Here is a 24535-nt window from a genome sequence, read left to right on the forward strand (position 1 = left end):
TGCCAAAAGCATCAATGAAAGGTTCTACATATGTGTAAAAAGACTGCTGGATATTACCTTGATAAGTCTTCACTAGGCAAAACTAAACACAACCTTGAAATATTGCTTGATTGCCATGACAGTCAGCCCAGCTAAATAATGTAACAGAGTACATCTACTGAATCAGTGGGTCCTGGTAAGTTTACATTGATATGAATCTAATTAATCCAATTAATTGGGACTAATAACTGGGATTAGTCCCAAAACACAAAGTCCCTGGTTAAAATTCCCAAAAGTTTGGAATTACAGCTCTTAAAGGCCACAAAATAGACAAAGGTTGTATTGTTTAAACCAGTAGCATTCAATGCATTGATCTTTAAGATTTACGCTATTCTGTGAGCTCGCATAGCATTTCCAGTAAAGAAAGAGGGAAATGTTGTAATCAGTGGGCTCAAATATGGACATAAAGGGTATAGTGGTGCCTTAGGAAAAACATGTCCAGTTCCCTCTATTGTAGAACAGATTTTATTTATTTATTTACTGCATTTTTACCCCACTCTATTTCAACCCCGGAGGGAACTCAGAGCATCAGATAGTCTGAGAAGCACTTTTTAAGCAATATGATATGGCATCCTAGGCTGTGGTTAGTTCCAGATCTACTGTTATCTTATAGCTGGATGAATCTCAGTGAGAAATCAATGTATTTATTTGCTCAGATAGAGACATGGAGTCTGTCATGTAACATATCAGTAACTAGAGAGATAACAGTGGGATTCCCATTCCAGTTTTCTTTCCCCTGTTGCTTCTTCCTTGCTTTTATCTGAATTTCAATCAGTGTGCCACTTGCATCAAGTGATGTACAAGTCAAGCATAATCTACTCTATTTATGTTTCAGTGGTTCAGGTGTTCTTATCCATTCTGCTGTCCACAGAGCAGTGGACATTTCTTCTCATACCAACATGTTTGAGATGGATAGTAAAATACATAAAACAAACACACAGTTTCTACAAGTCATGTTAAAATAATGACACTTGTAAAACATTAGCCAAAAAGGCCACTTTTTAATAAACCTGCTTCTCTTTCATGCATTCAAAGTAACACAGATATATATGAAATAAGTATTTCCCTAAATTTCAGAGTGCCAAACATCCTTCCCATCCAACCCGAAGTTATGTTGAAATAAGGCAACCTGACATAACAAAGATGCCATCCCTCCCTCCTTCCCTTTATATCCTGCCTTTCTCCTAAAATGGGAGAAATTTTAATATAATTTAAAATAAAATAGCGAACACAATATGTGGTATAAAAGTTTTCAAAGTTCATATACAAAAGAGATGGTATCTGGATCATGGAGAGCTGGGTGAGAGAAAACTGATCCCCAAACAAATTATGCTTTCCCTTTATGTTTCCTTTGGTATAATAATAACAACAACAACAACAACAACAACAACAACAACAACACTTTTATTTCTTACCCACCTTTCCTCATGGCTCGAGGTAGGTTACAGCATAATTAAAACACATAAACATTGCAAAAATTCTATAAAAATACATATTAAATATTAACATGTATTTCTATAAAAATATATACTAAATTGTATTTCTATAAAAATACATATTAAATGTATATTAAACGTTGAACCCTTGATCACTGTATCCTGGCTCACTGAGTATTTTGTATTAGTTCTTAAGCCTGTGGTTAATTGATTTGTATGTTTAGTGGACTTACTGTATGCTCATTATTATATTCTATTATGTTTTGTTGTTATATGTTTTTAAGTTGTTGTATGGTTTCCTTGCTATGTTGGAAACTGCCCTGAGTCCCTTGAAGAGATAGGGTGATATATAAATAAAGCTTGATTTATTATAAATTATATTTCTATAAAAACGTATTAAAATACACAGATCAGAGATTAACATTAGAAAGGGGTTCCAGAGAAAACAGCTTCACCTGAGCAGAACAGCTGACAGGTTGTAATGACTGTGCCCCACCATCTGCTTATGAGGCACTTATCACACTATGCCAAATGGTATACCTATACCATCATCATAGGCTATCACTCACAGCTGGGTATGATTGTCTTCCAAAGGTAGAGTCTTGGTGGTGGGTCTATAACATGATTTCAACATTTTGAAATAGAGGTGAAGCATCCAAAGAAAATTATAGGCAAAATTACCAAGTGAACATGAATAGCTCAAGTAGAAGAGATTTTCAATGTTACAGTCTTTGCAATGCTAGAAATTAGAAGACTAAAGGAAAATTTCACTTGGAGGAATAATTTTTATTTTATTTTATTGACAATGCCCTCTTTTTGGTTTTCCATTGCTCCATCCCTGACTTTGCCAAATGTAGAACGCTGTTCTTGTGTAAAATACAGTTGTGCACCATGTTCAACAAATGTGTGTGTGTGTGGGGGGGGGGGGGGCTATTGTACAGTTCTTGGGCTCATATGCTTCTCACATGCTGGTAGAAAGCAAAGTTTGCCACTTTTTACAAAAACCAATTGGTTGTTATACTTCAACTATAAATCTTTTTTTTTTTAAATAGTCATTTGCTAAACAAGCCAACTCCTACCCATGGGATCTAAAGATTGCTTGTTTCGCTTACTGCAAAATCAGCAGAACATCTGGCCTGGAAATGACCTAAAGTCCCATCTAGTTGTTACCTCTTGTATTTTGGACTTATTTAGAATTTGGAAGAGAGCGGTGGTCAAAAGCGCATATAAAATGGGAAAACATTGTATTTGGGGGTGATGTGGTGGATTTTTTGTGATGTTATCTCTATCCAACTTTTTAAAAAAGTTGATGTAGTTAGAGAGACTTACAGGCAACACGAGGCTCATAGGACCACTCCAACCTGAACAGCTTGGGACCTTGATATTCAAGAAGACTTCCCCATATCACCCTGAGGATTGCACTCTGCCAGGGGACCTCAGGGTATATCTACACTGTAGAATTAATGGAGTTTGACACCACTTTAACTGTCATGGCTTAATGCCATAGAATCCTGTTCTTATGCACTCCCATTCATGCTGTCTTGTTGGTTTTTTTTTCCTTCTTCTCCTGTACCTTCTCAGTTTTGCCAGGATTTCAAAACGGATATATTCTGCTATAGCTAAACTTGGTCTCTCCACATTCAGACTCATAACTCTATTCCGGCTGTGCTACATTTACTTTCTGGGGCAAAGCAGACTCATGAGAGCATCTGAGCCCAAACAAAATGTCCAGCCTTAGCAAATGAAATAACAACCATTCACCCTGGGATCCATTCTAGAACACTCCACTTAAGCAGCTCATTACACCCTCTGATGCAAGGACAGCCAACTCTCAATGCTGTCATTTTGTGCGGATTCTCTTTTAAATAACTCACAAGTATGCATTGTCATCCGGTTCCCAACAATGTGGCCAATTCTTGAGCAATTCAAATAAATGGGAGGTTAAGGACATTTTAAAAGTTGCTAAGAAACAGAAGTACAACATAAAAAATGAAGTACTTTTAACAATCTATTCAGAAATAAACTTCTCTGAATTCTATGGGAAAAACTCCCAAGTAAGTGGCATTCATTCACCTAGGAGTAAATGCCACCAAACTCAGAGGGGCTTTCTTCTACATCTCTCATGCATATGACATATCTGGTGACAATACAATACATCAGATCAAGATATATTGGCAGAAATATCTGCCACTTTATTGAGTTATAGTCATTAGTTGTGAATGCCGGTTTGTGCAAAACCAAAGTCATTGACACAAATATTTTGTTCTTATATGACTAAGATGATCTTCTTGGTGACTCATACTTGTGTAATGATGGACTACGTAAGTCTAAGCCTTTAGACACCATTGCGTAATATATGCCTACTACCTCCTTTTGCAATGGTTTCTTCTGGTCTGTGCAATAGCACAGGATGGCTTCTGGCCATGCTTCTGCCCCTTAGCCCAAATGGCTGCTGACTGGCCATGGGAGGCAGAATCCACATCATCCTCCCCAAAGCCATCATGGTATTGGACCTGTGCCACTTCCAAGAAGACTTCTTGTTTAAGTTCACTGGTAACGATTTAGGCTCTACATGTGTCAAAGGTGATCTCAGCCTTAGATCACAAACTAAGACACACATACTTGAAAGATAAAAGCTACTGATTTTAATTGGGCTTGCTTCTTAATACGTACAGGATGACCATGCCCATTCACAAACCTAAGTGTAAATTTCACTTACCCACACTTCAAAAAATCCCTCCCCCATCCACAAACCTGATATCCACAATTTCACTTACCCACGCTCCAACAAAATCCCCCCTCCCCACTTTATGGGCTCTCCAGGTCTTCCAGTGCTCTTTGGCCCAAGCATAGCTAAAATATTGGGTTCAGGTATCCACAGGGAGTGAGTGGTCTTCAAATGGATACGGGATACATATACCATGGATACGGGAGTTGTATTGCATGTGTGAATTTACAGTTCTCAACTAGGATTGTACATATGCTTGTTAGAAAGTAAGCTCATGGCAAATTCAATGAAATAAACATAAGTTGGAGAAGAGATGATATTGTTGTTGATGTGGTTGGTATGATGATACTGCAGCTTTTTGCCTTACTTAATCAAATGGGGGAGGGATTTTCATCACAATTTCAGCTTGAGAGGAAATGCTTCCATTCCTTCCCTTCTCCATGTACTATATTCCTAGAGATAATTACATTCACCCCAGTCACCCTCTGTCTGGCATTTCATTTTTTAATATAACAACATAATTTATGTTCATGAATGGCATACGTATTTGGGTTTCCAGTATGAATATCCGACAAGCCCCAACTCTTCTGGGTTTCAGAAAGGCTGTGAAAACATGGTTGTGTGCACAAGCTTTTAACGAGTAATATGATAACGTCGACATGGTCCGATTGAAGGCTGAAGCATGAGGTTTTTAGACAATTGGATCTAATTTACATATGTTTTAATTTTTATAATGTATTTTAATGATGTATTTTTATAGTTTTAATTGATTATATGTACTTTTTTGTTTTATTATTATGTTCTTGGCATTAAATGTTGCCAACTGTGTAAGCCGCCCTGAGTCCCCCCAGGTGAGAAGAGCGGGGTATAAATTCTGGAAATAAATAAAAATAAATAAATAAAATATGGAAGCTGGGCTGAGATTTCTGAATTATCTTCACACTCTGTGTTATAGGGCTACATGACTTACAACATTATCATACTAGTCAGTTGCTTTAGATGTTTCCATTTGAAAACTACTTCTATATTCAATACAGTAGTAGAATAACAATGCATTCTATTGCACCATCACTGCATTTGAGCTTCAGTGGTGTTAGTTCCCATGTTTGCTTTCTCCCATTAGAAATACAACAATATCATTTATGCCAACCTGTTTGTTCAGCTTCCTATTCCTTGACTGATGTGTAAAAAAGGGAAGCCATATTGTGCAATTGTGTAATTATTTAATGATGCTGTTATGGATCCATCCCCGCTCCCTCCCCAGACTGGGACTATGGACACACAATGTTACTTCCACCATTTTTCCTATGCTTTCCTCCATTAATCAACATTTACCAGTTGCCTCATCACACTAGAGCGTGAATCTACTTTAATCCACTTCAGATTTGGTTTCTGACTCCTGCAGAATTCTGAGGATTGTAGTTTGGTGAGGCCCTGTCTGGCTGGGCTGTTTAAAGCCCCCTCCCTATAGTGGATTTAAAGTGGATCCAAGCTCTACTGTTCTGTTTTTGCATGTTACTCTTTAAATTTTATATATATACTCTTTATTTATTTTTCAAACCTTTTCTGAACTCGGCGGTTCCTGTGGGTACGAATCCTTAGTAGGATTGCATTTGAATAGAAAACTTGAATAGCAAAATTGGGCTGGTCCTCTTATATATTTTTTTAAAGAATATTTTTAAAATATGCCAGAGAATGGGGTATATACAGCCGTTTTCTTCGGCATTCTTGGTCCTCCCTATGCAACCAGCAGAAGTAGTGTGGGATTTTCTTGCTGGAGATTCCTGGGGAATACCCAAGGAAAGAGCAATGTCACCACACCTATACTGTGCCCACTATGCTCCCAATCCCACGACAAAGCAGAAAAAGATATTCACACCTAATCTGATCATGAAGAAATTATTTCAAAGGGGGGGAAATGCAAAGAACCCAGCAGCAGTACAGCACTGTGCGATAAGCTCCAGGCCAAGACAGGACAAGTGCAATACAATTGTGGTATCACAGTGTAGTGTAATAAGCTCTTTACTTCATGTAGCTGTTTTGAGGATTAATAAGATAATCATAGCAAATAAAGCACTTGTAATACTGTCATGTAATTATGCAGTAACAGTCTTAGGATTGGCAGAATACTGATGCCACTGGAAGAAAATTCTCAGCTATATCTTTTGATAGAACCCTTGAGATGAAATGGGAAGTCTCTTTTGGCAGATCATGGAAAAGTTCCTTTTTATGAGGAGGTGGTTAGTGAAGCAGTGAATTCACTCTGGATTTTACTGCTATGGCTCCAGCTCCTGCTGTAAGCTAAATGGGAGCTCTCCATTACTGATCTATAACCCAGTCCTAGCAGAGCTCTCATTCAACTTGGATCATCCATGGGAGGAGCAGCCACTGTAGCAGTGGACCCAACAGTGCAGAAAAATGTCTCTGCCCTGATGGAAAAATTATAAAGCCATGCTGGTGAATCAAGGACCCATCTTTATTGAAGGAAAGGTATTTCTGTTTCACATGCTGACAGGGCACAATCTGAAAAGATGTACTTCCACTTCCTTCTCAAAAACTGCAGGGGGATTTAGATATTTATTTATTTTATTTATTTGTATCCTGTTTTTCACCAAATATAGGGACTAGAGGAAGACAGTCCAATCATCCCCCTTTCTTCTATGCCTGTTTAATGGTTGGAAAAGTGGCAACAGTGTCAAGCACACCTCTGTACATGCAGAGCAGTTACATATTACACATACTATCTAGGACATTGGCCAATATGATTTGCAATGTTCCTAGTGACACAGAATGATTAATCAGGAAACAAAATGCATGTAGGGCCAATTCTCCTGAATCCTAGCACAGTGTGTTGGGATTCAGTGCCCAAACACCTTAGCCAGGGAATACTACTAAAGTGGGTAGTTCTTACTGTTGCTTTTTCCTGCCATTTTGCCTTTTACTCCAGTACAAGAGAGAGGTAGTGTGTTATTTTCAGATATGGTTGGACTATAACTCTCATCAGGATTAGTTGTCATACCCAGTTATGGAAATAATGGAATATGTAGTCCAACAACAACTATACAGTCCCCAACCTTGTTCCAAAAAATAACATTTTCTTGTCAGGGGTGGCGAGATAATAAAGGATGCTTATATTTTTCCCCTTTTAGTTTACAGTGGGCCATGCACAATGCCTTTAATCCTCAGGAACAAGTGATATAAAAACAGTTTTGTAAATGTGCTGAGGAGCTGTCCCTTAGCAGTAAATACTGCAGAATTCCCATGGGTGAAAGCTATGAGTAAAGAACATCTCTCATGCATATAAGTGTGAGCTCATACAGATGCAGAGTGGATTGCATTGTGTTTTTCATGATGACATCAAGCTGAGAGAAGAGTATATTACACAGGATAATGGGCTCAATCATTTTTCCTATAATTGGCATTCCTGTGTATGAGGTGCTCTTATTACTTTGATTAACATGACTGTCAATCCGCCACCAGCAAGACGATCTCTCCTGAATTGCAACTGACCCTTTCTAAAGATTTAGGCAGAGGAGTGGTAGTAGCTTTTGTGAATATAACAGATAATTCATCTCCAGGGGTTCTCCAATCAGACCTTTGGATTCATTTCCATCCATCAATCACCCCTTAAGTACATATCTGTTCCATCATCTGGAAGCAGTATCACCACCTCCATTTTTGTCTCTTCAGTAACACTGACAGAACAAGAGCTATTTTATTTAGAAAAGGTTGAAGCTTCCGCATTTCAGATTTGCTTTGAAGCCCGCAGTCAGGTTATTGTTGGTGTCACTGTATTTTAAAGTCTACAGGACAGAGCGCTAAGTTCATTGGCTATGGAAAAGTCTGTGATTTATGTTTAAAACAACACCCTTTTCTCCCAGCTTTTGCCCTCCTGGGTCTGAGAACTCCTTGTTAAGTTAAAATCCTGTTTTAAAAGACCTTCCAAACTATCCTGCTAGCCTGCCAAAGCAATTGGCTCCCTAAGGCAAAGATCAAGATGCCACATATTTCCATTTTATGTGCAGAAGATAAATGGGTTGACTACCGAATCTTACTTCCCACACCAGCAATGAGATAATACCCTCCACCAGAATACCCTGAAGCAGCCAGCTAACTTACGGGGTGCAGGTTAGGCCTCATGGCACATATAGATTTCTATGACAGGGGAATGTTTGGCGGGATGGGAGGCTCAGATGAAATGGCTGCAAGGTAGAGGTGGAAAGATTGGGTGCAAGGCAGCAGCACACAATGCAGTACAAGTCAACAGCTGAACTACGTGAAGTAAAGTTACAAATGAAGTTAAGCTACAACTGTAATGCATTGTATGTACTTATATCTTACTTAAAAGAAAGTAATTATATTTAACTCATTATTCGTAGCAAGTTATTTCACTGTTATGGTTTGGAGGCAACCTTATTGAATCAGTTAATTTTTATAAACTTCTTCCTATTTGTTCAACCTCTGCAATATATGACATATTTAGATAGGAAACAACTTAATTGGCCTTGCCGGCAAAGGTAATGGGGAGTGGGAGTACTGACTTACAGTTCTATGGTTTGTTAGTCCTAGTTTATTTGAACAAAGACACAACAGTCTGACATCCTATTTTCACCCTGGACAATCATGTGCTTCCAGAAAGACCACAAGATGAGCCCACAGGCCAAAAGTGCCTCCTACATAGTTTCTACCCATGACTAGCACTTGGAGTAATAGTAGCCATATTAAACACCCTCACAAGGATTATGAGCATGCCATGGAGCAGACATTTCCAGCTTGGTACCTTTGAGACATGCTGGATTTACAGCACTAATCATCCTCAGCCAGCTTGGCCAGCACCCAGGGCCAAACCATCAGGAATTTTGACTAGCAGAGTTGGTGATATCATCTGCCATACATACATTAGCATTCCTTTATCTTTTGAGCTGGGAAGATAAGGTTATACTTTGATAGGACCATACATAATTCAAAGTTGCTCTGAAGTAGGGCTTATGCAGGTACTTTGATAAAACCATATATAATTCAAAGTTGCTCTGTTTCCAGTATGATATGTTCTTGGATCCACATCACAAACAACATTAATTACCTCTGTCACTGTCACATCATCCCTCTCCCCATAGCCATGGAGACCCAGTTGTTAAACTGAGTCTAACACCACAGAGTCTGTACCTGTCATAGTCTCCATTGCACAGGGCTCTCACAGGGATGGCAAAAGACTGCCATACAGGATTCAAAGTGTTCTTCACCACTTCTGTTTTGTGACAGATGGTAAATCTGGCAAGATTTGGAGGAAAACAATTTAATTATGAATAATTCACCTTGAGACTGCCCTGTGTTAGACAGTGAAGAATAAGAGGATAAGAGTATATTAGCAAAAGGTTGTACCAACATCAACATGATTCATTTTAGAAACCTGTGAAGCATGTGTCAATGGAACAGTGAATCCATTCTAGGTTTTAGTTAACAAACTCAAAATGAGCTATCTTCCAAATAGATTCAGCACATTAGTTAGTTCCTTCAAGCATTTTCAAAACCTAGAGTTGATCCACCATCCTGCTGACATGAGATCCATGATTTATCTCTGAAACAGACAACACATAAATATATTACAAGTTGAGTATCCCTAATTCAAAATGCCTGGGACCAGAAGTTTTTTTTAAATTTCAGACTTTTTCCCCAGAATTTGGAATATTTGCAAACACATAATGGGATATCTTGGAGATGGAACCCAAGTCTACCACAGAATTCACATATGCTTCATATAAACATAGTCTGAAGTTAGTTTTATGTACAATATTTTAAATAATTTTGTGTAAAGTTTGTGTACACTGAACCATCAGAAAGCAAAGGTGACTCTATCTTAGTCACCTGCAAAGAGAAGTTTGAATTTTGGAATATTTCAGATTATGGAATTCCAGATTAAAAAACATACAACCATGTCCCGAATCTTCATGTTAGCTAATGATTCTTGGAATTCTAGTCCCCAAAGTGACTTTTCCAAGCTCTGGTAACTACTCTTTATCTGATTTGCATATTTGAAATGAGCAAAAGAAATGCTTTTGAGAGAACAGTTATTAGTGACTGGATAATGGCAAAAAAGGAAGGCACATCAAGCCACTGTCAATCATTTATATTTCAGGACAGCTAATATTATACAACAGAGGAGCAAAGGTACATTAATTTCTTCCAGAGCAACGTTCAACAACAACAACGAGGAGAATGTTGAAAGGTACTTTCCCACTCTGGCCGAGTTTAATGCTTTCCCTTCATACCTTCTCTTTCCCACTTCACTTTATTTTTGGACAGTGTTCTCCAGGAGTACTGATTTCCCCATAAATATGCAAAATACACACATTTTTAGGCAGGTACAGAACGTTTAAGAAGAGGTGTCAACACCATGTTATCGTGTGTCAGATTTTTTGTGGCTTTACAACAGAAGATGCATTGCTACAACAACCTTGTAAATAAGCATCCAAAAGCTATTTGTCTTTTAAAAAATAACATCCAAAAAGGACAGTATGTGACTATAGGGCCAGCATAGAATTCCAGGAAGAAAGAAAAAAAAACATTTGTCCACCACTGTAGTAGATATGGTAGGTGGGTAGGGTTGTTATGCTGAGGTGAGCTATTTCTGCTTAATGCAAATGTAGTTTGAATCAAAGGATGGGCTTATACTTGACAAGATAATCCATAATTTCAAATAAAAGAGAACCCCAACAGAGGGATACAGAAATAATTGCATTTTTTTCTGATTTTTAAAATGTTACAGATGTCTTAACCCATCAAAAACCCTGCTGAAAAAAAGATGTTCAGTTCCTGTAAGATGACTTACTGACTGACTGACTGATTGCATTTCAGGAATTTTTGGAAGAAATTTCATTTGCACAAAAATATTTTTCTGCACAAATATAGTCATCACAAATGTGCAAAAACTCACGTAATCTCATTCAGCCGGGGATAAAAACCAAGCGAATGCTTTCATCCTTGGAATGAAAACAAAATGTGCAAACAACCTTACAGCTGCGTAATGAATATGGTTCCCACTACACCAACCAGAACATCTTTTTCAAGAGAATATTTTATGGCTCTTTATAACAAAATGCTTTAGAGAGAGTTTAAGTAGATGTCAGTATTATCATTTGAGCAGACCTCCTGTTGTAAAACTAAATGCTCTGGTACTTACGTCCCATCCTCATTGCTTCTGTAAAACACCATGAAAGGGTCGGATTTTCCAAAGAAATCTTTCTTATCCAGCTTGTTGGCACAGAACTGCATGGTGGCCACATCCTTGGAAATGGAAGCAGAAAACAGATAGTCTTTAAAAATGTTGTTAAAGTGATACAGCAACATATGGGCTGTGATCCTTCTGCATCGTGCTGGACAACCGCAGGGATAAACCGCTTACAGGTCACTTCCTGTCAGCACTTGGAGAGGGATTGCAGAAAAAACAGAGACATTTGGGGGTAAGTATGGAGCAATGGAGTCATTATGTGAATGAGGAAGGGATATTTTTTGTAAATTGCATACATTTGGGGGGTGGGGGCTTTCTGCAGGATTTGGGGGATGAAAATTGCCCCACATTTGTGTTAAATTACAGTACAATTCTGGGAGCTTCAGGGGTCACAAAAGTAAGACCCAAGGCCACATGCTGCCTGTAAACCATAATTTGTCCATTCCTATGTAAGAGCTGGGAGCCCCCAGTGGCACAGTGTATTAAAGCACTGTGCTGTTCAACTTGCAGACCAAAAGGTCACAGGTTCGAATCTGGGGAGCGGAATGAGTGCCCACTGTTAGCTCCAGCTTCTGCCAACCTAGCAGTTTGAAAACATGTAAATGTGAGTAGATCAATAGGTACCACTCTGGCGGGAAGGTGACGGTGCTCCATGCAGTCATGCCAGCCACATGACCTTGGAGGTGTTTACAGACAATGCCGGCTCTTTGGCTTAGAAATGGAGATGAGCACCAACCCCCAGAGTCGGACACAACTGGACTTAATGTCAGGGGAAACCTTTACCTTTACCTATGTAAGAGCTATGATAATTAGAGAAAGAGGAAGACAGCTCTATCAGGAAAAAAGCTTCCTTATCAGCCTACTGGACAGATTTCATTGGCTATAGAGAGAGCTTTTGTTTTCATCCTTTCACCACTGCTATACATGACTCCAAAAAGTGTTTTACCACAGTGTACTGGACTGTTATGCTGGCATAAAGCACCAATAACATTTTGGCTTCAAAAAAAAACCCCTCCCCCAGGAAGGTGGTAAGGCAGATAGCAGAAAATCCAGAGTTGAAACTATCCCAGTGTGGACAACTGCAAACTGCATTGAATGTTTTTTGCATTGACTGGTAGCAGAAATAACTGAAATATAGTATGGAACTGGATTAAGAAAAGTCAAGGCATGTGGTTACATTGGTATATAACAAGGTAACATTGCATTTAAGAAATGAGATGTTTTGTATTCCTCCTTTCACTCATTTGACTACGATGCTTAAAATGTTTACCTCAGTCTCTGATAAGTATACCCAAGCTATGTGGGGTTCTTGCGGAAGTAAAAGGAGATGCAGATGAGACCAGAATTTTATATCTGATAAAAATGTTTCAATACACATTTTTATTCTCTGGATCTTAAATCAAATTATGTTCTTAGTATAATATAATACATGGAAAGCAAGAAGTGTGGATTTTGGTATGCTTACTGATTTATACAAGACTAAAGGTTGCCCTGCTGTCATTAAGGTAAATAACTGCCAGCGAGTCTTGTCATGCTGGATTGCAGTATCAGCAGAACAGCTAACCCATGGGACCACAAACCTTTTCAGTGGCTTCTGCAACTCTGCACTGAAATCCACATATTCACACATTAGAAAGAAAAATGTTGAGATTATTTGTTCCTGCATGAAAAAAATGTAACAGGATTTACATCCTATACCAAAACTAACAAAAACAGAAGCTGCAAGGTATCTCTTGCCTATATACATCTCCAGGCATGCATAGGCAAGAAATGATGTCACAATCATCTTTAAGAATGGAAATGAAACATACTTGTTTGAATGATTTAAGTGGTGAGCACATGTACCAAAATGCAATATAATAAAATAAAATAGGAACATAGTGTAGCTAAAATTCCAAAATCTACGCTAAGCCAAAAACCTCAATAGATCAACTCAGAAGTAAGGTACCTTTTCTCCCTAGCTTTGCAAACCCTACCAGTAGGCCACAGCGGTTACCTCCAAACATAGCATCCTGTGAGAAGAACAGCCTAGGTGCTCCTATGTGTTCAATCCAGCTTTCCATTGTAAAGGCAATAACTTTGAAGGGATGGGATGGCTGTGACAGAAAGCTGGGGTTTGAAAGATTTGTGGTAGCAGATACCTTTGTCCTTTGATAGAGTTTTAACACTATTTTCTTCTACTCCAAGATCTGTTAATGATAAACGTTGCACCAGCCCTACCTCAGATTCAATTTGGCAACCTTATCTAACAGGAGGCCAATATCTGAGTGCAGCAAATGAGATGGAAGGTCATTAGAGATTCTGTAATACATGGCAAGGCTTCCTTTAGGCAGGAAAGAAGGAGTAAAGGGTAACTTTACATCTTGTTTTCAGTCTATGCTGAACACTTACTCCAGCTTGATACCCTTCAGAAATGATGAAGTACAACTCTCAACCTCCATGTATGGGAATTGATGTCTCCCAAAGTCACTTTCCCCAGATCTTCTATGTGATTTCAGTTCAGTTCCTCTGAACTTGGCTTGTCTACTGCTGCTACAGACAGTAATCAGCTGTCTATCTTTTGTAGGAAATGTGTGACTCACTATGGCATGTAATCTTTCTAGCCATAGTAGCTGAGTGAAAAGGAGGAGCACAGCTTCAAGAGGAAAACATATTGAGGACAAATAGTGTGTCTTAGCTCTATTTCTGACTCTATTCTTTTCTTGAAAGGTGCTTCCAGGCTGGTCTGCTCTTGTTCTGTTCCAATCAACCCATAACAGTTTCTTAACCATAACCCAATATTCCTTGAGAGGCTACATTGAAAAGCACTGCAGCCGTTTTTACTGTTTCAGTACTTTCCAGATGTGCAGTACCGTAACTCAATAACCATGCTGTGTGGGGACAATATGAGTTGAAGTCCGGCATATCAGGAGAATCCTATTCAAGAGAAAACTGGCTGCACCTGAGAAACTTTGATCAGCCAAAGGAGAGCACAAAAGCAGTGACAATCCTGTTATAGAGAAGCAGTCTGAGTCTATTGAACATGAAATAACTATCTTATTCCCATTTTCATGACTAATAAAAGAAGTCTGGAGATAATTGATATTCCACAATAGTAGCAGAGCAGGTAAAGGGACAGACAAATTCACTGAGGATGAACACTGAACTGATATAGTGGGAAGAGGAATAGTATTCTTAATAGCTTCAGATCTCAAGCACATAAAAGGACAATATAAGTGCTTAGAATGTCAAAGAAAGGGGAAATGTTACTTTATCCTATTTCCTTGATTATGAGCCAATGGCATTACTGATTCAGGTATGATGGCGGTGGTGTCAAGGTATGTGCCTTTAAATTACATTTAATATGCCAGTAGGAGCAAGGTTGTATAGGGCTGATGTGAGAGCGAAGGCATCAGGAGGCAGGACCAGCACTAAAAGCGGGTAGGTTATTCTCTTTTTGCAGCCCTTATTTCTCTCTGTTTTATCACACTTAGCATGCTATCAAAAAAGAGGCAAATCATTCTGGCCTCTGGCCTGACCTGACCGCTAGCAGAAGGCATTGAAACTAGGCTGTGTCGGCCATAGGTTGGGCACCTCTAAGGTAAAAGGATATTCATCTTGGACCCATTCATCTCTAAGACCGTGATGAAGGGTGAAAAAGAGAAGACTGCAAAGTGCAATGAAGAAAGATAACTTAGAACTGAAGGTACTTCAGGTGGAAGTGGGATGTACTCAGCTATGGAACTGGATCATTTAGAACAGCACTGCTCTCTGAAGAAATTTATTTGAGAAGTCATAGAATTTCAGAGCTGGAAGAAATCTAGTCCAAAATCCAACCATGCACCATGCACAGCTGAAGCATTTCCAAGAGGCAGCCATCCTATCTCTAAGGAAGAGTCTAGGTGACACTACCTTTAAAGTACAAAGACGGTGGGGGGGGGGGGGGGCAGGGTCGGGGAATAATTCTGCGTATCTTGGCACAAAACCAGCATACAATAGTTGTGAGTGTCCCCTCCTTTGAAAATACAACCTTTTTTGGACTACAGTTTCCAGAATTCTTCTGATCAGTTTAGCAGTAGCTATGTTAGCTAGGGAATTCTGGAAGATGCTATCCAAAAAAGATACATCATCTGAGCTCTAACTCCTTCTGCATAGCATCACAAATATGTGTTGCATCTGGAGAAGTGCGCAGGGGTTTGTTTGGACCCCAAAGCAGCACACACTATGCTGTTCTGTCTTGGTGCACACAAATCGTGCTGCCCACCACCACCACTCCCACAAAGGTGGAGCAGCTAATAGGTTTCACATCAGTGCAGTGGTGAATCAACTCTAGATTTAAGTCAATAGGCTCATTATCTTCAATAATGCTTTTCAAAAACAGAGGAGGTGCTCACCATGTGGCTGCTGCTAGTGAGTTAGAGTAAAGTGAGTCCTCCACTGAAGAACTGTGTCCCAGAGTAAAGAAATCAAGTAAAACTGATTTCGAATATGTTCCTATGGTACTTACTGGGACGTTTGCTGTACTCCTCCACAATCTATAGATGCCAGTGACTTTTTAAGTTCACCGTTCCCTTATTAGTGTGGGATGTCCCACAGTGTTAAGATACTGAAATTGAGGCTTGCATGAGGAATTTGTCCTTTGTGAACATTGGTAGAAACTGATAAGATCTACACCTTTAGGTCTTCATTGTACATTTTGCTCCAAAGCTCATTCTGAAATACATTAAATATTTTGGGAAATGTAGGAATAAAATGCATTTAGTATACCTAGCCTTGGAAAATTACTTTCTTGGGCTACAAAAAAAGCAGCATCTCCAAGCTCTGGTTTATGTACAATGTTTTTGTAAATACACTTTGTGAGAAAATATAGGTAATTTTTAAATGACCGCACTTTCATTCATGAATGTGAACATGAGTTGGAATGGTCTTATGAATGAACAGGTGCAAAGTTGACATGAACTGGAAACAAATGGCTTCATCTCTCCTGCTGTCATTGTTGTCTAGTCAGGAAGGGAATCAAGGCCAAGGAAGGAAATAAATAATTCAGGTTGGTTTGAGACAAATGACTGGAAGAGACTTTCTACCATTAAGTTCAAAAAAGCAAGCTTTGTTGCGGATTAAGGATGATAAATGGAAGCTGTTATGTGTGCCCATGATCCAGAGTCACTCACAGAACAATAACATGATGCTCAGGTTTGCGGAACAAAAATACAGGAACTTTACTGATTCCAAGAGATAAAAACCAGTAGTATTTACAATGTTCCCTCTGATCACTTACAGAAATCCACAGTCATAAACAGTCCTTTCTCAGTCCACAAATCTGCTTCAGAGAAGAATGCAGTCCTGGTTCTTTACCCTCTTTTCTCAACAGCAAACAGGCCTCAAAATAGCAAGGCTTCTCAGTCAGCACTCAGCCAACACTGAAAAACTTGTCCAAACTGGTCTTGCAGCAGCAGAACAGAAACAGTATCAAAATCAATCCCCAGGTCTATGCAGGTTCAGCCAATCAGCTTCATGCACTTCATTTCCCAGTTAACACACACAGCATAGTGCCTTTGCAAACCATGACAAGCTTGACTGGGAAATTCACCTAAGAGCCTATCAGGAGACCTACCTCTTTCTAAAACCAGCACTCTTCTATCATGTGAATCTACTTCCTGAAATCAGAAAACATTTACCATATATTTTCAAGATGGGAACCACAGGAAACATGCAAAATTGATACTTCTCTTAGGTTTTTTTTTTGGGAGGGGGGGAATACTTTGTCTTTCCCCTCTCTAGCCACTTTCTTTTATTGTTAAGTCATTTTAGGATTTATATCTAAGGGCAGGAACTCTTAAAATGTCCCAACATTTAAATGTAAGTCATTTTGAGAGCATTTCTAGTTACTGAGTTGTGGGTAGGGTATAAATGCTATAAATACATTTTAAAAATATAATTTTATCTGGATTTTCATGATTCAATAAGAGACAAGAATCATACAGAAAGAGTATGTCCAGAATTGGCCCAAAACATTTTCCTGCCTGAGGCAAAGGCAGCATGCTTCTCTGCTTTATCCCATTTCCAGAATCTTTCTAGACCAGCAGTTGAGAGGATACTTTTGAAAGGATAATATTTCTCTGTGCCACTTGACGAATTACAGATCCACTCTTCAAACGTACAGCTCTGTGCTCCAACAGAGAGGAATCCAACAGACAGGGAGCTTCCCGAAGCATCTGTCTCCCATGGGAACTGCCTCACTATGTTTAATGCTTGGGCAGAACCTGGGCATAGCCCAACAATATTCTGTCCCTTTCTGCATGCCAATGCAAACCTCACTCTGCCAGCTGGCCAAGCCAAGCATTAATCCCTCAGAGAGAGTGAGAAGTCAGGGAGCCATTACCAACAAAAAAAATGGTGCTGGGTGGAAAACGGAAAGATAACCGTCAACTGCCCTTTTCCAGGGAGAGTTAAGCCAACTCCTAGCACAGGCTGTGAAACTGCTCATGTGGAGCTAATTGTTTGTGTCTCTGTTCGTTCAGATTGAAATGGGTGTTAAATTCCCTTTATAGCACAACAGATGGTGGGCTGCTTTGAATGCATTCAAGCACACCCCTGAAATTTTGAGCAGACATTAGTGTCAGAAGTAGTATACAGACAAGGGGTGTCCAATGAGTCAAAAAGGTGTCTACATTACAAAGGGAGAATGTGTACCCAAAATATTTGAGGCAATACATTGTGGGTGCATATGTTTACACCCCCCCCCCCCCAAAAGCATTATAAGAGAATACAGAGGAAGTCCAGTTGATCAGAAAGCAAAGTAATATATCATTAGCCCAATTCAATCCTCTGGCACAAAATGCTTTGCCTACTTTCAGGATCCCAACCTCCTTTGCCTTTGGCAAAGCTCCCCTAAGCCCCACATCCCAACTTAGCTGCAGAGTATTTTGTGCTGGAAGGGTGGTCTAATAAAGCTGGTAATCTAATGTTGTAAATAATTATAGTGTGTGTTTGTTTGTGTGGCTTGAAACTATTTGGGGTAGTCATTTATACAAGTGTTTGTATGCCTACAAAGACCTAAACCTCAGTGCACATATGAGAAAGGGTTGAGCTGTATGCATTTTAAAGCTGTGGGGTGTCAAAATGAGTGTGTATGAGTGAGGAAAGGATTGTATTGCTCTGTGTAGGAGTGAATTAGGAGCTTACCCCTCCTCTTGCAGACATCAAAAATGTGGGTGAGAGGAGGTGAGAAAAATTACAGTGATACTGTTTGTGTTCTTTTCTGTATGTGGGAGAGAAAGAGAATGAAGGAGTCTGCCTTTGCTGGTTGTCTAGACAGGCCTGTGTTTCTCCTGAAAGCCAAACCAACTGTGCTGTTTTGTTCTGTTTGGTGTCAGCAGCAAGCTGGTCTCAGCAAGTGGAGAGATTCTGAACCTGTAGTGAGCAACCAATACTTGACAATAGAGTTCAAGCAGGCACAAGCTTGCCAGTTGCGTAGTATGGAGCTTCCCGTTTTCTCCCTCACAACTCAGGTTCGTGGTGGAGACAGCTCAGAAGAGCTTCATGCGTCATGCGTAGAGGTTACCCTTTGCAGGAAAAAATGAGTTGGAGAACTCTCTTCAAGCTGCTTATGCTGAAGAGGCTGTATGAGAGTAAGGACTTACAGCAGCTTATGAAGGGGGGCATTTTTGGAAACTATAACACTCTGAATCCTTGAGTCAAGATGGCAGCAGCAGCTAATGGCTTCTATGTCATTGAGTCAGTGCATCTCTTCGAGATTTTATTCTGAACATTGAAAGAACTGCACAGAGTGCTGAATCATATAGTTAAAAATTTCAGCACCATGGATAGCTTCTTTTAAACTCTGATTAAAACCTGGAGTGAATTCATAAACCCATTGACAAATAAGCTACCAGTCAGACTATTTTTTTGAGCTCTGGCCAATGCACAGCCCATAGGCTATATGTAGCCTTCTTTCCTTTTTTGTGTGTGATCATCATCCTCACCTCTTGGTGAACTGGCCACCAGTGTAAATATATAGAATCATAGAATCAGATAATAGTAGAGTTGGAAGAGACCTCATGGGCCATCCAGTCCAACCCCCTGCAAGAAGTAGGAAATCGCATTCAAAGCACCCCCGACAGATGGCCATCCAGCCTCTGCTTAAAAGCCTCCAAAGAAGGAGCCCCCACCACAGTCCGGGGGAGAGAGCTCCAGTGCCGAACTGCTCTCACAGTGAGGAAGTTCTTCCTGATGTTCAGGTGAAATCTCCTTTCCTGTAGTTTAAAGCCATTGTTCCGCATCCTATTCTGCAGGATAGCAGAAAACAAGCTTGCTCCCTCCTCCCTATGACTTCCCCTCACATATTTATACATGGCTATCATGTTTCCTCTCAGCCTTCTCTTCTGCAGGCTATCACCAAAATGTGTCCCACATAAAGCAACCATATCTTCCAAAAACACAATGTTCCCTTTCTTTCCAACAATCAAATCCTTTTTACTTGATCTCACAAGGCTAAAGAGTTTGGGAGGATGTTCTTGGCATCTTCCTGTATCATAAGAATGCTATAATTACAGCCATATTTCATTGATGCTTAGTGCCTTAATTACTAAATCCAAGGACCTAGTGACTCACGTCACTGCAGCACTTTATGGGGCTGATATTGTATACATCTGCTATATCTGCAGCCTTTGTTGGGTTTTATTGTATCTTTTAAATTAATAAGAATTTTATATGTTGTTGAAGTAAAATTGTTGGGTAAATTTATATTGTTTTATTGATTTATATCTTTTTGTATTTTGCTGTATTTGTATATTGTAGTACTACCGAGTGCTCTTTGTGAGCTGCCCCGAGTCCCTTTGGGGAGATGGTGGCAGACACAAATAAAGTATTGTTGTTGTTGTTGTTGTTGTTGTTCTTATTGACACAACGACATTGTATGACACAGCAAACAAGATAGATATGCTGGATTTCACTTCACAAAACCACAAGTCGAACACTTCCCAAGTGTCTAGGACTGTGTGATGTATTTTCAGATGATGCGTGCAGATCCCAGCAGGGTGGCCTTTTGCAGTTGGCAGATTGTAATTTTGTCAATGTCTATTGTTTCCAAATGCCAGCTGAGATCTTTTGGCATGGCACCCAGTGTGCCCATCACCACCGGGACCACCTGCACTGGTTTCTGCCAGAGTCTTTGAAGTTCAATCTTGAGGTCCTGATAGCGGCTGAGTTTTTCCTGTTGTTTTTCATCAATGCGACTGTCACCTGGGATGGCAACATCAATTATCCAAACCTTGTTCTTTTCCACAACTGTGATGTCTGGTGTGTTGTGTTCCAGAACTTTGTCAGTCTGGATTCAGAAGTCCCACAGTATCTTTGCGTGTTCATTTTCCATGACCTTTGCTGGTTTGTGATCCCACCAGTTCTTTGCTGCTGGCAGGTGGTACTTGAGGCATAAGTTCCAATGAACCATTTGGGCCACACAGTTGTGCCTCTGTTTGTAGTCTGTCTGTGCAATTTTCTTACAGCAGCTGAGGATATGATCAATGGTTTCGTCAGCTTCCTTGCACAGTCTGCATTTTGGGTCATCAGCTGATTTTTTGATTTTGGCCTTAATTGCATTTGTTCTGATGGCTTGCTCCTGGGCTGCAAGGATCAGGCCTTCTGTCTCCTTCTTCAGGGTCCCATTCGTGAGCCAGAGCCAGGTCTTCTCCTTATCAGCTTTTCCTTCAATTTTTAAATTATTTAAATTATTATTATTATTATTATTATTATTATTATTATTATTATTATTATTATTATTATGGCTTTAGCAAAGGCAGCTGCTGAGGTGGGGGCAGGGGAAGGATGTAACCTTTGAAGGAGTATAGTGTGGCCAATGAGGTCTTCAAATCTAATAAAACATCTTATCCCTTAAAAGAGAGATATCAAATGGCATTTTTGTGGGAATGGAAAGGGAAGAAAGTCCTCTGTTTAGAATAGTATTCAGCTTTACAATATGGTAGGCCAAGGACTGCAGAACTATGCGAAAGCTGCATCAGCACCTGGATGGTTACGTGATCCACACTGATTAATTATTTGCTTTAAAAAAATTCTTGTTCACTTTGGAGATTCATATGAAAAGGCACACAAACATACAAAGATGTTCTGTATTTTATGCTCACAATAACACAGTGAGAAAGTCAAGACTAGAAGTGATTACCCCAAGATCACACCTCAAACATGGCTGAGCAGGGATTTGACTCCAGGCATCCCTGGAAATAGGTGCAGATAATAACAACAAAAACCCACAGATAAAGATCTCACCTCAATGTGTTATGTGAATCTGGCACCACATCATCTCAAATGTAGGCATGTTCCTACTACCTTACTAGCAAACCAAAGCAGGAGGAATTATCAATATTTGTGAGGAAAAACGTGTGGCGCTGCCATAATTCATCCACACAGCTCTAAGTACAGTGTGATATTTGTGCTCCCTCTCTGCACATACCACATTCCCAGTAGCCTGGGTATCAGGCACATCTCTCTGCACAGCATTTTCACACATTTTTCAGTTCTTGGTGGTTGGTCTTGTTTATCCTTTAGAATGAATTTGAACTCTTAACTTCCAGCTGAGACCACACTTTCACCAGTGACAGCTATAATCTCAATTCTGGCTCCAAGAGCTTTTACAGGGAACACTTGGCCACCAACTGCTGTAAACACAAAGCTTATGTTGGAGGATCCTCTCCCCAGAGCAATAAAGAGATGAAGAGAATTGACTCTCATTGCAGCCTTATGGTTCTCTGGAGCTTCAGAGCTTGTTTCTCTGCATTAGAATTTTGCTGCTGATGCCCAACAGACCAATACATGCCCTTGCTACAACATACTGTCCCATCCTGTCATGTCCAGTAAGTTCCAGTTTAAATGTGATGCTGACCATGGGCACTTTTTTACACTCCTGCTTTATTTCAATGTGTTTATTCCACACACTGGTCTGCACAACATCATAGCAAGAGGGATGGTTAAGAATTCCCTTGGGTTTGAAATTCTTGATGAAAGCATTATTATTATTATTATTATTATTATTATTATTATTATTATTATTATTGCATTTATGTTTATGTTTATGTTTATTTTTATCCCACTTTTTCTCTACAAGGAGACTCAAAGTGGCTTACATCAAAAGCAGTTCAATGCAATTTAAAATATGCAAATATATAAATATTTAAACATAATTAAATATCATTAGTATTCAAAACAATTCAGTTAAAATCCATAAAATATATTCAAACTAAAAACCACAGCTACTATGAAAGCATCCCTTTCATGTTCACTACAAGACAAAGGCCACCTTGTATTTGAAATCCACACATTTTGAAGACTTGTGGTATCATCTGACTGGTATAAATAAACACAAACCCTGTATACCTTTTTAAATACAAAGGAGTAAAATGCAATAATTGAAGAATGTGAGCAAATGTGCTTTAATGAAAGAAAGAAAACAATATAAAATGGGTACATGAAAAATGCAGAAAAATAGGTATGAATTCTCTTATAAGGGGGATAAAACCCTCTCACACTCCCAATAGGTAATAAATTTGAGATGTGAACATAGGCAGGACCTAGTGGGACCTAGGGAGCAGCAAAGAGAGAGATAGACTTTCACATCTCTTCTTACCAAAAATAATTGAGGTCTTTATTGTGCTGCTAAAAGTGCCAGGTTTGCTGCCAGCACATATTCTAGGAGCATTGATATGAAACAACAATGGGATGGAACATGCTTTAGCATTTGCTTAGCCTATGGCCCAGGTTAATGCAAAGTCAGGGCTTTCCAGGAGTTTTTGGTCAAGCTCTGCTAGCTCCTAATATAGATACTAATCTATGTGGACAACAGCCCGAATTGCTTTTTCTAATGCAGTCCTCTCTATTTTGGACCTCAGGTCCCATCATTCCTTATCACTGCCCAGGCTGACTAGAGATGACTGGGTCTGTCAAGAAGGCATAGGGTGTGCTGCTGTGTGATGTTCCCTAAAACACTTTGGCCTTTTGGTCTCAAGACTCCTGCAGAGTGGAGTTTTCTTGGCTCTTCCTGGGAGCTATGTCCTGACCAGAAGCCCAAAGAACAGATAAATGACTCACTCTGCAGTTTCCCAGTTCCTCAGCAGACAGAACTATGGTGCCACACTTCTTCCCTGGAATCCCTCTGTAAGAAGAAAAAAAGGGTTTCAACCAATGGTAACGAGAGAGGGAAAAAGATAGCTTGGGAGGCATTATTTAGTCCAGTCCTAATGTGTATTTGTGTATACTCATTGCTTCTAGTCAGTTGGCCTCAACATTGGGGGAACAATGAATCTATGTCAGGTTTTAGACTGTCTGTTATGGTCTTTAAAGTTATTTTCAAGTAGTTTCATAGGTTCCATAGTATCAAATACTCAAAGATATTTTTATAACCCAGTAAGACCTTATATCCACGAGGGACACTAGACTTTATCTATTTGATAGTTATTGGTTTCCAGCCAGACAGCAGTGACCTGAAACCATAGATACAACTGAATTATTGTATTTCCAGTCCCAGCATGCCATAGAGTTGTGTTGGAGCAACCAGTGATTTCTCAAGAGGTATGCCCTCTAGAATTTGCTTTGTTCTCTAATTAAACTCTGGCTTCTGAGGGAAGTATACTATAGAAGGACCTAGAAAATCCTAAAGAGACCATTTCCCATTGGGGAGAAATAAGTGAAACCACAGATATATGTTACATGACTATGGAGTCTTACTATAACTGTTTACTTTCTCAAAGATGCTTCTCAATGGTTTTAGCAGTGAGCATAGTTTCCATGTCAGTGGGGTGGTAAATCCACTCTGGCTCTTGAGGAGAGCTGCAACAAAGAATAACCCACAAAACAGGTTCGCCACCCTGGAGCGCTCCTTATCTAGACTAAAATTGGAGCAGATTCACCATCCCCCTGACATGGAATCTACTAGCTGCTACTAATAACTTCTCCATAATCCCACAAGGTATTATTTCAGTTTCATTGTGAGTTGTTCGGTGGAAGAAAAAGACTGGTTTACCATGGGTCACCATAGAGAGGAAATCTGACTGTGTTCCACATCGAAAACCAACATTCTGACCTCTATAACAATCTTCAGACTTGAAATATAAGCAG

General features: G+C 39.5%; 1 protein-coding gene across 2 annotated transcripts in view; it reads right to left on the reverse strand.

The window, feature by feature from the left end:
• The window catches only part of LOC100561760 (copine-5), a 185775-nt gene that overhangs the window by 49052 nt on the left and 112188 nt on the right, over nt 1–24535 (reverse strand). The window contains exons 8-10 of one of the 2 annotated variants that reach the window (XM_062978409.1): nt 23510–23573; nt 11384–11487; nt 9370–9474 (exon numbers count right to left, since the gene is read on the reverse strand). In XM_062978409.1, coding sequence (XP_062834479.1) covers nt 9370–9474; nt 11384–11487; nt 23510–23573 — 273 coding nt within the window. Of the gene's footprint in view, nt 1–9369; nt 9475–11383; nt 11488–13427; nt 13826–23509; nt 23574–24535 lie in introns of those variants that run through there. The other variant, XM_062978410.1, reaches the window with a different exon arrangement.

Source organism: Anolis carolinensis, chromosome 4 (genome assembly GCF_035594765.1).
Source record: "Anolis carolinensis isolate JA03-04 chromosome 4, rAnoCar3.1.pri, whole genome shotgun sequence".
Classification (NCBI taxonomy): Eukaryota; Metazoa; Chordata; class Lepidosauria; order Squamata; family Dactyloidae; genus Anolis; species Anolis carolinensis.